Consider the following 13,032-nt stretch of genomic DNA (forward strand, 5'->3'; position numbering starts at 1 on the left):
GTCCCTTCTCACCCTCTTCTTCCTCCAAGGAAAGGGAATTGATGGCTGGAGGTGCCATCTCCTAAAGCAGAGTGACAGACACCTAGGATATTGATAAGACTGTAGAACTGCCAAAGCAGCTTTGGGTTACCTCTTTTTACCTTTTACAGGAAAAAAAACACACAAAAAACCCCATCTTATTTGCCAATGTTTTTAGTTTTAAAAGAAGTCAAAAAGGAATTCTTAAGTAAGACAACAAGGAAACTTTTACTGGGTAGAAATTCAGATGTGCTGAACAGGATCTCTGGGGTTTGGGCCTGGAAATCCTCATTTTTTAAAAAAAGCTCAATGGATGATTCCAATGCAGCTAGTCCACAGAAGTGTGTTTAAGATTCACTTGCAAGCAATAAAAAATAATGAGGATACACCTCCTGTGTGAGATGCCAAATCTATTTAAGTCAAATAGGGCATATATATATATATTTTTTAATAATGGTTATAGATTTTATAGTACTTAATACACATAGGTTCGCAACAAATATTTATCAAGTTGATTATACCTTCCAATTACTTAATTTTTAACCTTTCACTTTGTCCTGTCCTTAACTTGTAACTGTTAATAGGAGGGGATGCCATGACTATGAACACAGAGTGGAACTAACTGACCCATGTGGGAGATCAGAATATTAAATTCTGTGCTTTTACTTAATGAGCTACCTGTCTACAGAGAGTAGGTCACCTTACTTTTACATAAAAGAGGAAATATCTGACGAGTTTTCTTAGACCAAAGTGGGTAAGATAAATTATCAACTTTCATGAAAACAGGGTAAGACATTAAAGACCAAAATTAAAATGAAAATTCCTAATAATGGTATATGTATTTTATCTTAAACACATATTTAGTAGACAGTTTGGTTTGGGTTTAGTAACTTCATTTTTCTATGCCTGTTTACTCTATTAAGCCATCTTCTATACTTACCATCATGGCCAAATGTCTGATATAATAGTAGCCTAATCTGGAAATTTGTTAATACAATCATATAAAACAGTTTTATTTGTTTTCATTTATTTTATATTGTTGAAGAATCACTGTTTAACTTTTACCTTGTCAATCAACACATACTTAATACTGCCTGCTGAAGACATTAATTTTTTTCCTTAATTGGATGGATGCATGCTAATACCACCAATACAAAATCTAAACACTTTTTATTATTCTAAGTTTCTATTTGCAATACTTTTCATTAAATATGTTACTTACAGATATTTTATTATGTTCTGGTACTGCTTCATCATTAAAAGTGCCATTTGTTTCTATAATGAACCTTGGCTTTTTTTTAATATTGACACATTCCTCTTGTTTTTGAACTCTCATTTCAATTCCTGATTCTGGTTTTGTATTCTTGAATAACTGTTCTAATACTTCATCTTCTATAGCCAAATCATCAACTTCTTTTCTTTTTTTTGATATTAGCTTTTCTGTGGAAAGAGATTCATTGGCAGAATTTTTCACATTAGATTTTAAATCTACATCTGTAAATAAGTTTTCTGATTTTTCGTCCAGAGGTTCATTCTGAGGTGGATACTGTTCTTTATTTTTCCACATCGAGAGTGCAGCAGGTTCTGTTTGTTCTAAAAGAGAACACGACATTTCTATTCTTGCTGATTTGGATGAAGACAGTTCTTGATTTTCTTCATCCCTTTCCCTTAGTTTTAACAAAGGAGAGAAGAAAACAAAAAACAGAAAATGAACACAGCTAAGTAATTTTTTAGTTTGGCAATAGTTGTCCCTTCCCCAGTTAATTCACAATGTACTCTAGATTTTCTTGATTAACAATATCACTGGAATTCAACAAACATTTAAAAGCAGTACATAATTGGCATACACTGCACTGTTTTAATAGGAATAATCCACCCTACAGCTAAAACAATATGGAGGTTATCTATCCTGTCTACCGAAGTAGTAGTAGTTGATAAATCATTGTGGAGGAAAAGATAGAAAAATATAAAAATACAAAGGACCTATTTCTATGAGACATTACTTTATAATGTAGGGAACTCAAGGTCAGGGAAAAATTACCCTGGGAATATAACCTAATAGGTTAATGAGAGCTGGATTCAAGATAACAAATCAGAGTGGCTAAGTCCAGAATATGGTACGGATAATGCACTGTAAATAACAAGTGAATATATGACTAAAAGCTTTTCATACAACACTGTATTACCCATTGAATAAATACTGAACACTTATTTTATTTTATGCAAATTGTACTACATGCCATAGAGGACACAAAGACCTGAGTCTTTGCTCTTCAGGAGTTTACTGGATTTATGCTAGAGTGGAACAATCAAAGTGAAATTTTAAAAATACCAATCTAATGTCAGGGTACTGGACAGACAATCAGGAGGCTTCTGTAATAATTTAAGTGGCCAGAGTTTGAGTCATCTGTTTCCAACCCAAACAGATGGAAAGGGAGGGATTTATAAGATAGTGAAAATAAGAATCAACACTATTGCTCTGAGGAATCAGAGGATAAAGTCAAAGATTATGAAAAGGTGAACCACTAACAAAAAACACACACATTCAGTGAGAGGGAAGAAGAGGTTTTAGGCTGACTACATGGAACAGTGGCAGGAAATCCCTGGGGAAAGTAGAAGTGAAGCTTAAATGAGAAGGTAGGGGCAAATATGTCGATCATCTGTAATAAGGTCATGAAACCTTCAAGGTTTATAGTGTATTAAGAGTATAAAGAGCAGTAGGAGGAGGAAATGAAGTTCTTAAAGGGGACAAAGGGAAGAAGAGAGGCAGAAGAAGCAGTACAGGACACTCTTGCAAAAGCCAAGAAAAGAGGCAACAAGGACAAAGTTTCAAGAACTGAATGTTACCAAAAGGCCATTAGGGTTGGCAATTTTGTCAACGGTCAATTTTAAGGATGCCATTTCAAGATGAAATACTGCTCTTAAGAAATAGTTCATACACAGATGGAAGTGATAACAATTTTTTGGGGGGAGGAGGAAGTTTAACAGTGACTGCAAAGAAAGAAAAATCAAAGAAAAAAAACCAGGTTAAGGGAAGGTTTAAAAAAAAATAAAGAAGAGATTCAGCAATTGAAAACAGAAGAAAAGAATCTAGGAGAAGATACTAAATATGTTAGAAATTGAGAAAATAATTGATGGAGCATTGTCCTAGAGGAGGGAAGACAAATGATCAAGGGGAACATGCAGAAAGGCCATTTTGGAACTCAGGTGTGGAAAAGCCCTTCTTCAAGAAGGAAAGAAATAAATGGAAGAGAAGTACAGCAAATGAAGCAACAGATAGGTTAAGGTATAGAGGAAGAAAGATGAGGGAGAATATCTCTAAAGACTTTATTAACAGTCATTAGGACATTCTGAAGAATGAAGTCAAAGAGCCGCAGCTTTCCACAGAAACAAACTTCAAAAGCAGAACATACTAAAGATAATATCATTCTACAATAGTATTAAGAAATACTATTTTTTTGGAGACACTAGTACTAATATTATCAAAAATACTACTAATGATACTAAACAGTAATACCAAATAATAGTAATACCAATTAGTAACACTAATAAAACTAAAATAATAATATTAAAAATATTAACATTTTTCAGACATATTTTTCCAGAATTATTAAATGTATTATTAAAAAATACCTTTTTTTGATAGATGGCTGAAAGTAGTTTGTGATGGAGTTGGTTTGCTGAGAAGCCCTATTTCTACTTTTACTTACACCTTGGAATTTAGTTGGTGAAAGCTGATAGTTTGGAATTTTCATTCTAACCAGAGTATCTGGCACTATATTATTATCATTACAGCTTGTTTTAGGGAGTTCCCTTATAGTGGATGTTTCTTGTGAAAGCATCCTGAACTTTTGTTTTGTTCTGGAAATTTTCATTTCTTTTGGCATTTCACTCAAATCCATACTGCAGCAAAAGAAAAGAACATATATTAAACAATCACGGTTACAAGACCTTTTATCTAGAAACAAAGTGCTTTAATAGTTTAAATGCAATATAGCTTTAGACAATAATTATCTTTAGACAATAATTCACTGAATATATTTTACCATCCCAAGGAAGTAGCTCCATGAGAAGGATGTTCCTTACTGTTCTTCATCTCCCATAGCAAATATTGTTAGCCATGTTCTGCTAAAAATATCTGCCAAACACACATGGAATGTCAACCTAGCATCCTATTATAAATTAATCTAGGAGATAAAAGTAGGCAATTATTGTTCTCTTCATAAGTTTTTAATTATTTTCCATGCAAAAGTAGTATAATTTAAAAAAAATGGAAAACCAGGACAATAATCTCCTATTATTTCAGTATTGTATATAATGGGGTATTTAGATCACTCTGGATGAACTGATAACAATTAGATTCTATCCAGATGGCAGTCTCTAGAATAGAGTAGAACTCTAGCTTACTAGAAAAATATTTTAAACATAAATATAGTTCTATAACCTATGGCTGAACAGTTAACTACTTTTGATTATAAGCTTGTTCTTATTGGTGTCATTCAAGTGACTTTACAGTAACACTTTCTCTTAAAAAAAGTAAAATCTGGCCTCAATATCAAACATAGGCGTAGCAAAAATTAAAATAAATATGGTCTAGTATAGTGATATTATAGGTATTCTTCAATATAAACAACTTATTATGGACTATTTAAAATACAGTACACCATCTTAACTAGAAAATACAAAATTTTCTATTTAGAATACAAAAAAGCTACCTCCTCCGCCTAAAATAACTCTCTTTAAATAGAGAAGCACTTAAAAACTATCATGAATATTATCTACTCAAGACAGCCAGATAGACATATATATAGTATCTCCAAAATTATAGATAATAGTCAAATAGAGTCAACATCATACTATACAAATACATTTATTTCAAACTTATTTCACCAGTCATGAAGTCGTAGAATTCATTATAGTTTCTGTATACATTTGCATGGAACAAAAAACCCTCAACTTTATCCTGAGATAGAGGTTTGGAAACCATGGATGGCCTGCAGGCTGAATCTAGCCTATACCTATTTTTGTAAATAAAGTGTTATTGGAACACAGTTACATTCATTCGTTTATGTACTGTCTGTGGCTGCTTTCACACTATGATAGCACAGAGTTAAGTAGCTGTGACAGAGACTAATGGCATGCAATGCAGAAAATATTTACTGTTTATTCCTTTACAGAAAGTTTGCTGACTCTTGTCCTAAGATATTATTTTCCTGGGCATCCCACTTTCCAATGCTTTATTTCCCAAGAGATGAACTGATGAAGGTACTGAGTTTACTTCTTGGATGCACGATTAATTTACTGACAGAATAATAATAACAATTTGTTAACAAGAAACATTACCATGTATCTGCTTGCTCTGACTCTGTGTCAGCTACATATGTTGTGGTATTCACAGGGGCAGTTGGCATTAGTTTTTCACCAACTGACAAGTCTTGGGAAAGGCTTGGCCCTGGAGTTGTTGGCTTTAATCCTGTAAATCAACAGTGAAAATAAACACACAAGATGGACATTTGGTAACTTAAAATTGTTAGACTGTGCCATCTTAAAGGAATTAACTAGATAATATGGGACATGCTTCTTTACAGTCAGTATTAATGAAACAGCTTACATGCAGCCTACTGACATTTTGATGGGCTTATTTAAACCAAATCATTTTAAAGCTACCTTAAATCCTTAGTGGTCAAGTATAAATATCAACTTAACTTTTAAAAAATCCACTTAAATTCTCAAATTATGCTTTAAATCAGTGGACAAAAAAAATTATATTTTCCCCCAATAAAAGGTATATTTATACCACCATCTACACAAATCAGAATCAATGTAAGTTTCATTTTTAGAAGGAATATGCTATTTGAACTGAAAACATCTGAAACAGTTTTAGACATGAATTTTTGGTTACTCCAGAAAACTATGATTACTTCATTTTATTTATTAGAAGAGCAACTTAGTTCAAATGCTACTCTTCCGGGATACTTTAATTGAAACCTCTACATTACCTTAGGTACTCCTCATTTGTGATTCCCTATCACCCTGTGTTATCACTCTTTTAAAACATTTATCACTAGCTGTGTGACCCTGCTTAAGTTATTTAACCTCTCTATGCCTTAGTTTCCTCTTCTGTAAAACGGGGATAATTCTAGTGTTTTCCTCACAGTTTTGAGAGCAAAATGAATTGACACATGGATTGCACTTAGAAAAATGGTTGATACATATTAAGCATTATACTAGTTAATTCCTATTTCCTGAGTCTTGTTCATTTCTATGTCTCCAGGGCCCAGATCAATGTTTGGTATACAGTGGATATCAATAAGTTAATGGAATTGAACTGTTAACTGAAAATTTTTAAAAGTTGACATTTTTAAGTATCTAGGCTAAATTATCACTCTGTTAGGCCCATATGACATAGAATATGCTTAACAAATGTTTATTACTGATTCCAAATTCAGGTACTTAAATCACTTCTACTATTTTTCTCATATGACCACCTTAAAAACTCTTGGCGTTTCCTTAAAAGATACATATCCCTAGAATTCACTTTAGCTTGCACAGAAGCTTGCAAATAATAATAATTAGGAATGTTTACATAATCACTAAAAGAAATTATTTATAAATGTAATCTAATGACCCAGAATGACTAATGTTTGTTAACAATTACATTATTTACAGTGTTCTTGCTAAAAATACCATGAAGGATTTGGTCCTTATCTGCTCACCTCTATTCCAAGCACTTAGCATAGTTACAAGCATATAACAAATGCTCAGAAAATATTTGTTAAATTAAACGAATGAATATGGAAGGGAAGGTGGGAAGGAAAGAAAAGAGAGAAGGTAGGAAGGGAAGAGGGAGGGAGGGAGACATACACTTACTCTGCACACACTTCAACCTGATTGGGTTCAATTTTAAGTTAGAGGTCCATAACTTGGAAACTTATAATCTACCTATGAATATATGCAAGAAGAAATACTACTAATTCTAATGTTTATTTCTACTTACCACTTGTGATTTTGTTCTATATAAAATGATACAATAGAAAAAGTACTGGTCTGAGAGTCAAAAATTTAGGACTGGCTTGGCAGTGAAATATAGGACTGGCTTGGTTATGGAACCTTAGCTTTTCTTAGCCTTGATTTCTCTTAGAGAGACAGATTAGATGATCTCTAACACCCTTTCAGCCATAAACATAATTCCAGCAAAGGATGACAAAAAGTTGTTCTTCCAAACTGGCAAAGATGATCTTGTACACCAAGAACTTAATTCAGGTACAACAAATAAGTATTGTGCTTAGGGCAGTCAGAAATCCAAAACTAGTAACAACTTAAAATCAATCTAGGCACTGAAAGGGGCATGGAAGCAACTGGTTACATTTCAAAGCAGGAAGAAAGACACTAAAACTGTAAAGAAAAAGAAAGTTACTGGAGTGTAGAAAACAGAATAATTAATTCTGACCTGGAGAAGAATTATGGGATGGAGGGAAAGCAACTTGGAAAAATTTTATGAAAGCAATAAGCATTTGTGGAGTGAGTCAGATTTTGATTAAGTGGTATTGGCAGGAGATAGGCTGCAGCTAAATAATTGAGGGCTTGGAAGTCTAGACAAGGGATTTGGGACTTATTCTACAGGTAATGAAAACTAGTAAAAGCTTTTGAGAAAAGAGAAGGTGATTCCAGTGGCAAAACGAAACAACAGTAGAGATGAATTTGGAGGCAGGACCACTACTGGGGGCAATTACAACAGCCCTCAGGAAAGAAAGCTGAGGAGGGTTCAAATAGGGCAGACGTTGTAAGAAGGGACATAGCTGATCTCTTGAAAAGATGCTGCAGATGGAGAATCTCAGGTCTTGATGATTAAATGGATGTGAAAGGTAAGGAAAAGAGAGGAAAAAAAAAAGTATGTAGTCTGAGTACCTCTTCCATTTATATAAAAGAATATTCCTCTCAAGTTCAGTCATTCTCAATATATCCTAAGTCAATGTTTCTTGGCGTTTGTGTGAGAAACGTGAGTGTAAAATCAAATAAAACAAAAAAAAAACCCGGATATCTAGGCTGTATCCCAGAATATTTTGAATTATGGAGAATTTGCATTTAAAAATGCTTCTAAAGTAAACACCTGGTTGAGACCTAGTTTTCTAGACACAGAAACAAAGGCACTGTACCCAAATGGGGGCTGGGACAGGGGGAACTACTGACTTAGACCAAAAAAATTCTGTTTGTTTTTATAGGTTTCATTTGTTGTTTGCTGTTAAAGTCTGAAATTGCTTATAGGGACTTTTTTTTTCCAGACAGAACAGAAATTCACTGTCAACAAAATAATACCTACAGCACATGCTATTTCTAAAGGTAGTACAGAGTTCTAATGAGCATGGAAATAGTAGCTTCTCTTACAACAGGGCTCTCTTTTGGTGTCCACATTTAAAGTTTTCTCTCTCAGGGGAGAAAGAGTTGGTCTTTAGCCTCTGACTCTAAAGATGAGTTTTGGGAATGTTAATCATAAATTTTGGGGAAGTACTCATGTCACAATTCCACTAAAATAAGTTATTTGGCTATAGGTGAAACTTCAAAAGCAGTTAAAAGTATTTGTATTTGAAGGTTACCGATGTACAGACACAAACATACCTAGTGTACTCAGTGAGACGGGATGGGTTATCAGCTGAATAAACATTCTTATCCAAACAACAAAATACTCACCTGTCAAATTTCTTATCACATCTCTCCTCTTATATCTGCTCCCAGTCACCCCAGACCACTACTTCTCAACTTTACACATCAAAATATAAGCCAAACGTACTGCAATGTAACAATGTCATAACATACTTGGGCTTAAGAGTCTGTTTTACTTGCTTTGTGACCTTGGACAAATGTCTTAACATCTCTGTATCTCAGTTCCCTCATCTATAAAATATGGGTGTCATCTACCTTAAAAGGATCATTTTACATATGAGGTATATAAAGCATTTACCCTAGTCTCTGCACACGCAAGAGGCAGCAGTTATTAAAACATATTTCTAATGATCTACACACGTAATCAACCCCATAAAAATAACCTGTTCCCCAATCATTTTCACAGTACCTTGTTTTGGTTCCTTGTATATTTGGCCATATCTGAAAGTATTACATGTGTATGTGTGTGTGTGTGTGTGTGTACTTATTTATTATCTGAATCCTGACTTTTAGAATATAAAGTCCACAATAAAAGAGATCTGTTTTACTTTGTTTATTTCTGTATTTCCAACACTTAGAACAGTTCCCAGTAAATGGCAGACACAAATGATTATCAAATGAGTAAATGAATGAATGGATAAACAGATGAGCTTTAAAAGATGGTGAATAGGGGCACTCCGGGCAAGTATAAGAGTAATGTGCAGACAGCCTATGATCAATTTACATAATGAACTTGCTACAGAATTGATTAAATGATGTATTAATTACCTGTATTGGGCTGGCCCTGAGGATCACAGTAATTCTCTGTAGTCATGAAAATAACTGCCAATCCAATTTCTGCTTCAGGAATAGGTCTAAGACCCTTCCTATCAGAATAAGACAGTTTAAGTATAATTACATATTAAAACTAACAACTTTTATTAAGATGACATCAAGCTGACTCAATCTTTTATTGTTTTCTCAAAGAAATATCAAAATTTTACGGTATAGAAAGAATTCAAATATACAGAATATTACATTACTCGGTGTCGCAGCATTACACTGGGCAAGTCCACCACCTTTCAGTAACTCGGTTACTTAATATGTAAATAAGGAGGCTAGGGTAAAGGATACAGATCTTCATAGATCTGGAATTCTATAATTTTCAGAATAAGATAAAAACTGTAATACCCAGATGAAGCAACAAAATAAACAGATTTTTATAAACAAATTTATGATTACTACGATCCTAAAATAAAACTTGAAGAAGAGAGAGAGAAGTACAAAGAACTATACAGGTGTTATAACTGTACATATCTTGTAAGTGAGAAAAAAAGATTACATGTAACATGATGACCATGTTTTAAAATTAAATACAATTAAAAGACACATTTTAGGAATACATGAAGAAACAGTAAACCTATATATATATATATAATAACTATAAAGGAAAACAAGCAAATTATTATCAAGGGATTTGGGATGACAGTTATCTCGGGTAGGGGGAGACTAGGCTAGGGTATTAAGTTATTATTTTCAATGATCTAGCTTGTATTTTGGGTCGTGGGTTCCCAGATACCTATTATTAAAAATAACAAATTAAATAGTTAGTGAATGAAATGAATGTGAGTTACACATGGTCTGAGGATAAGAGTGTGTCATGAACTAGGGATTATGAATCATTCAATTTTGTATAAGGCTGGGGGATAGGTGAGGAGAGAGGGAGGCAGAGGGAGAGGAGACAAAGAGAAAAAAATTAATGACAGGAATATTTCCCACATTTGAATTTAAGATACTGAAAAAAACAGGTAGCAAGGACAAAAACCAGGGTTGTATTTTTCCCTTAGACATCTAATCTACTCCAGAAGATACTCGATCTCAACCACTATACCTATACCTACTTCTGACATCTAATCAATATAGCCATGGCAACTACCAATTGAAATTTTGCCCTGCTGCCTGAAGTTCAGTCTATAGCTGACTTAGTTGGCCTTCTTGCTTGATACAATTGATGGAATTGCACCTTCAAGGGCTATTAAGATTAAGTAGACAGGTGTTATTATAAGTGACAACCTTTCTTAAACTATAAAATTGCCCGCCACCACCCTCCCCCCAAAAAATGTGCCACAGGGACCGAAGACTACAGAGCCAAATGTCACCTCATGATTAAGGTGCCATGCTCTAAGCAACCTTTCTAGGTTGCACTCCAGATTTTTTCCTACATTAGGGCCCCTGGACATTCTGAAAAGCAGCGTGATGTATGGTAAAGAGCATGGATTCTCGAACCAGACTGTCTGGGTTCACATTCTGGCTCCTCTTCTCACCACCTGTGTTCTACTCAAACCCCTTTTTGACTCAGTTTCCTCATGCATACAGTGAGGACCATAACAGTAAGTAATGCACAGGGTTTGTGAGGATTAAATCTATTTATGTACATAAAACTCTTAGGACAGAACCTAGTATACAGTTAAATATTATGCAATCATAGCTGTTATTGCTGTTGTTCTGCCTGGCACATTCTTCTTCTGGCTCTATGAAACTACCTCTTTTAGGTCACAGGGAAAACAGTGCCTGAAAGAGGCCTTCTCGATGTAGAATAAGCTTCTCCCTTCTGTCCTGTTATTCTGTTTCTTTATACATTTTTAATTATCTGTTTACTTATCTTGCATCTATCTCCCCCTCTGACAGTAAGCGCTAATGGCTGTAGAGACCATGGCTATCTTGTTTACCATTATATGTCCACTGCTTGAGTATAATAGAACCACAGTAATTTTTTTTGGTAGTAGTAAGATGGTACTTTTGTTTCATAAGTGTCTTTTTTGCAGAATGTAATATATTTCCATTAAATAAAATATTTATGGGATAAATGACTAAGATTTAACTTCTTATTTCAGCAAACCCATAAGAGGAAAAGCAATCCCCATGGTCAGGATGACTGGGACGGAACAATGAATCTTTTGAAGGCAGTTGGCTGTGGCCTTTTCAGGCAATATAAAGGCCCTAGGCCCTAACAACTTTTTGCTAGGTGAAGAGAAACTTAGTCAACAAACTGCCAAGCCTGTTATCTTGGCACAAGCCACAATACTTTTTGGTTCCAGGATGCTAAGATTATTAGTAACAATAAAGACCTCAGGAAACAAACTTTCCATTTAGCTCTTTCACAGTCTCCCTCCCAACTACAAACACCATTCTAAAGATATCTGACATTTTTTCTGCTTTCCTTTAATTACATCCCATTTATGGGATGGAGATTTTATAACGCATTTTTTAAGGGTAATAATCATCAAGGGATAGATACATTTTAGCTTTAGGCAATTTCAGGAAAAAAATTTATCTTTGAATTTAAACTTTCTTAACTGCTACATAGTCTACAGAAAAACCTAATAAATATGACTTTATTAATCTAAAGAGGTAAATTCTGAAAACTGTATTAAAGTATAAAGCAACAACAAAAAAAGCAGCAGAAAATACTGAGGTAAAATTGTCACAGACAAAGATAACCTATTTCTATCATACTAACTCACATTTTTCAAGCACTCTACAGGAAAAACATTTGTAATAATTCTTGTTTCTATTTTTCCATTGGAAAGTAGAGTGCAACAAAAAAGTTACATGTGAAAAAATCTTATTGTATTTTTTTCCTAACAAACAATAATTCTGTACCTTTGAAGCATATCCATAATTGAATGAATCCATTTCTTCTGAGAGTCAGGAATTAAGGTCTGTGAATCTGTTATTCCCATATCAACAACACAAGTTCCAGGAGCTGAAAAGAAACTATCTTTTTCTTCATTTTCATCTGTTATCAACCTTGCTTCTCCACCTCCAAAAATAACTGCTGAACTTAATTTCTTATGCTAAAAATGAAAAAAAAAAAAAAAAATGCACAAAAAGCAATTTAAATAGCCAAAATTAATTCTTTGAGTAGATTCTCACACTTGTAAGAATTCTGATTTGGGAATGAAAACAGAAGTAGAATTGAAGTAGAACTGGGTCTACCTCTTGAGTGGGCAATATGGGCCTCCACTCTAAGAAAATCACTAGCTCACCAGGTTCTTCTGAAGCCCTGAAACCATAACATTTTGTGCATTTCCTCAGCACACTTACCACATAGTACCATAAATGAGGGCTCACTTGTATGTTTTTCCACTGCAATGTAAATTCCTGGAACCCCTATTCGGGCACACATAAGATATTCAACAATGGCTAGAAGGAGGTAAATGACATGGTGGAACTGAAGCCTACAACATCCTTTGGGATTTGCTCTATAGCTGCTCATTGAATTACGTCTTCAAGGTCTTCACTTTTCTGTATGTACTTTCTATTGCATAATAGGGAAGGGACTGAGACTGTGGAACTGTAACCCCTAACAAT

General features: G+C 34.1%; 1 protein-coding gene across 3 annotated transcripts in view; it reads right to left on the reverse strand.

Moving 5' to 3' along the window:
• Nucleotides 1–13,032, reverse strand: part of NBN (nibrin) — a 46,890-nt gene that overhangs the window by 18,665 nt on the left and 15,193 nt on the right. For all 3 annotated transcript variants that reach the window (XM_037802777.1, XM_037802776.1, XM_037802778.1), the window contains 5 exons: nucleotides 12,322–12,515; nucleotides 9,448–9,545; nucleotides 5,362–5,491; nucleotides 3,652–3,921; nucleotides 1,241–1,685 (listed from right to left, as the gene is read on the reverse strand). In XM_037802777.1, coding sequence (XP_037658705.1) covers nucleotides 1,241–1,685; nucleotides 3,652–3,921; nucleotides 5,362–5,491; nucleotides 9,448–9,545; nucleotides 12,322–12,515 — 1,137 coding nt within the window. The remainder of the gene's footprint in view (nucleotides 1–1,240; nucleotides 1,686–3,651; nucleotides 3,922–5,361; nucleotides 5,492–9,447; nucleotides 9,546–12,321; nucleotides 12,516–13,032) is intronic.

This window comes from Choloepus didactylus, chromosome 14, assembly GCF_015220235.1.
Source record: "Choloepus didactylus isolate mChoDid1 chromosome 14, mChoDid1.pri, whole genome shotgun sequence".
NCBI classification, from domain to species: domain Eukaryota; kingdom Metazoa; phylum Chordata; class Mammalia; order Pilosa; family Megalonychidae; genus Choloepus; species Choloepus didactylus.